The following is a 2,157-nucleotide window of genomic DNA, read 5'->3' on the forward strand; positions in this document are numbered from 1 at the left end:
TCTGAAATGTTACTTCAAAATACCTTGTAAGATATTTTTGAAAGTCCATCAGATTTTTCCTTCTCTTGGGGAGCGAAGGGAAAAAAGGAATAGGGAAGGAGCTCACTCGCTGAGCTGAATGCTTGCTGCTTCATATCAGTGGAAAAGTTAAATCTATTTGCACATTCCTAGACATATCCCTCTGTGTACAGGAGATATGTCTTCTACTGATATGGTAAGAGTCCCAGCCCCTTCAGTTTGCTTACTCTGTCCTTTCCTGCAGGGCCTTCTGCCATCTCCTCTGCTACCATCCTTTTCTTCACTGCTTCATTGTGAAGCATGTTTCTTGTTTCAGGGGTCAGTGATGTTCAGGGATGTGTCCATAGACTTCTCTCAGGAGGAATGGGAATGTCTGGACTCTGGTCAGATGAATTTATACAAAGAAGTGATGTTGGAGAATTTCAGCAACCTGGTTTCAGTGGGTAAGAATAACTATCCCCCAAAATTCAAAATCTGCCCTCAGGAATGTCTCCCTTCTCCATTTTGAATATTCACTTCAAGTAACCAGCTGAATTTGTACTCCCTGTTCCCCAAGGAAAGGTCTGAGCTGGAATGGAATGGAAGAGTTGGAAATAGGCAGCTCCAGTGGGCTGTGACTGAAGCTTCATCTTCTCCATCTTTCTTTGGGCCTTCCTGTAGTGGCATCTCTTCCTTGATCACCAAGGGACTGATCTGATTTCTGGGACACCTACAGCATAACCATGCCCATGTCTTTTCTTGTGAGCAGGACTTTCAAATTCTAAGCCAGCTGTGATCTCCTTATTGGAACAAGGAAAAGAGCCATGGATGGTTGAGAGAGAGCTGACCAGAGGCCTCTGTTCAGGTAAGTAATAGATGATAGGGCAAGAGCAGTCCATTACCTCTGAGATACTATCGGGAAGCTCCCCTCAAAGGCCCAAGACCTCTTCCATGTGAGCTACCATGCTTTTTTTCCTCTTACACTTTCTTTCCAGTCCAATACAGCATATTAATATTAATTTCCTTCTTCATTTGCAAAGCAATTATTCTACCTACATTTTCTATTTCATTCCTTCTTAGGATATGCTGCATTTAGACTTGTGTAACAGTTGATATTCCCGCCCTGAAGAAATATATGTATATTTTTCTATCCCTGTACTAATTTTTATTTTATCTGCTTTTCAATTATTTAACCTCTTTGACCAGTTTGTCCTAAATTTAGCAGTTCATTCTTTCATTTGTCAACATTTGATTATTTGTCAACGTTTATTTTTTACTTTTTGAAAAATTCAAATATAACATACATACAGAAAACTATATGATGATGATTTTACAGCATGATGAATTGTGTGAAGCGAATGTATCCATGTAACCACCACTCGGGAAAAGAAATAGAACATTACTAGTGCCTCAGAACTCTTTCTTTGCCCCTTCCCAATCACTAGTCTCTTTTTCCTCCTTCAAAGTAAACACCATCCTAGTACCATGGATTAGTTTTGTCTGTTTTTGATCTTTATGTAAATAGAATCATATGGTATTTAGTCTTTTTCTTTTGGCTTTTTTTTGCTCAGCATTGTGTTTGATATGTTGATATGTTAATGGTGTTGCATATATCTGATGTTAGTTCATTCTCATTGAATATGTTGTATTCCACCCTGTAAATATATTTTAAATCATGCTTCATTATTATTATAAATTAAGTATCCTTTCTACTACTGACAGCTGGTTTGTTTGCAGTTTTTAACTATTACACATAATGCTGCTGTGAACATTCTTGCATATGCCTTTTGGTAAACATATGTACACATTTCTTTTGAGCATTTACTAGGAGTGGAATTGCTAGATAACAGGATAAGTGTATGTTCAACTTGAGAATAATAAATGATACTAGTTTTCCACAGTGATTATACCAATTTACACTTCGATAAGCAGTATGAAAGTTGCTGTTGTTCTGTATTCTTGCCAGTTCTTGGTATTGCCAGGTGTTTTCGTTTTAGCCATTCTGGTATGTGTGTGTTCTGTGCTGTGCCTGTTTAAATTTCTCAGCTAAACTGATTGGGTTGTCTATCTTTTTCTTACTGATGTGGAGAAATTCTTTCTATATTACTGCATATGAACCCTTTGTTGGTTATATGTGATGTATATATCTTCTACCACTTG

The 2,157-nt window shown here is 37.6% G+C and overlaps 1 protein-coding gene across 1 annotated transcript in view; it reads left to right on the forward strand.

Moving 5' to 3' along the window:
- ZNF829 (zinc finger protein 829) overlaps positions 1 to 2,157 on the forward strand; it is a 27,972-nt gene that overhangs the window by 18,312 nt on the left and 7,503 nt on the right. The window contains exons 3-4 of the mRNA XM_012651604.1: positions 335 to 461; positions 767 to 862. Coding sequence (XP_012507058.1) covers positions 335 to 461; positions 767 to 862 — 223 coding nt within the window. The remainder of the gene's footprint in view (positions 1 to 334; positions 462 to 766; positions 863 to 2,157) is intronic.

The sequence above is a fragment of the Propithecus coquereli genome, unplaced genomic scaffold (assembly GCF_000956105.1).
Source record: "Propithecus coquereli isolate 6110/MARCELLA unplaced genomic scaffold, Pcoq_1.0 Scaffold358, whole genome shotgun sequence".
NCBI classification, from domain to species: domain Eukaryota; kingdom Metazoa; phylum Chordata; class Mammalia; order Primates; family Indriidae; genus Propithecus; species Propithecus coquereli.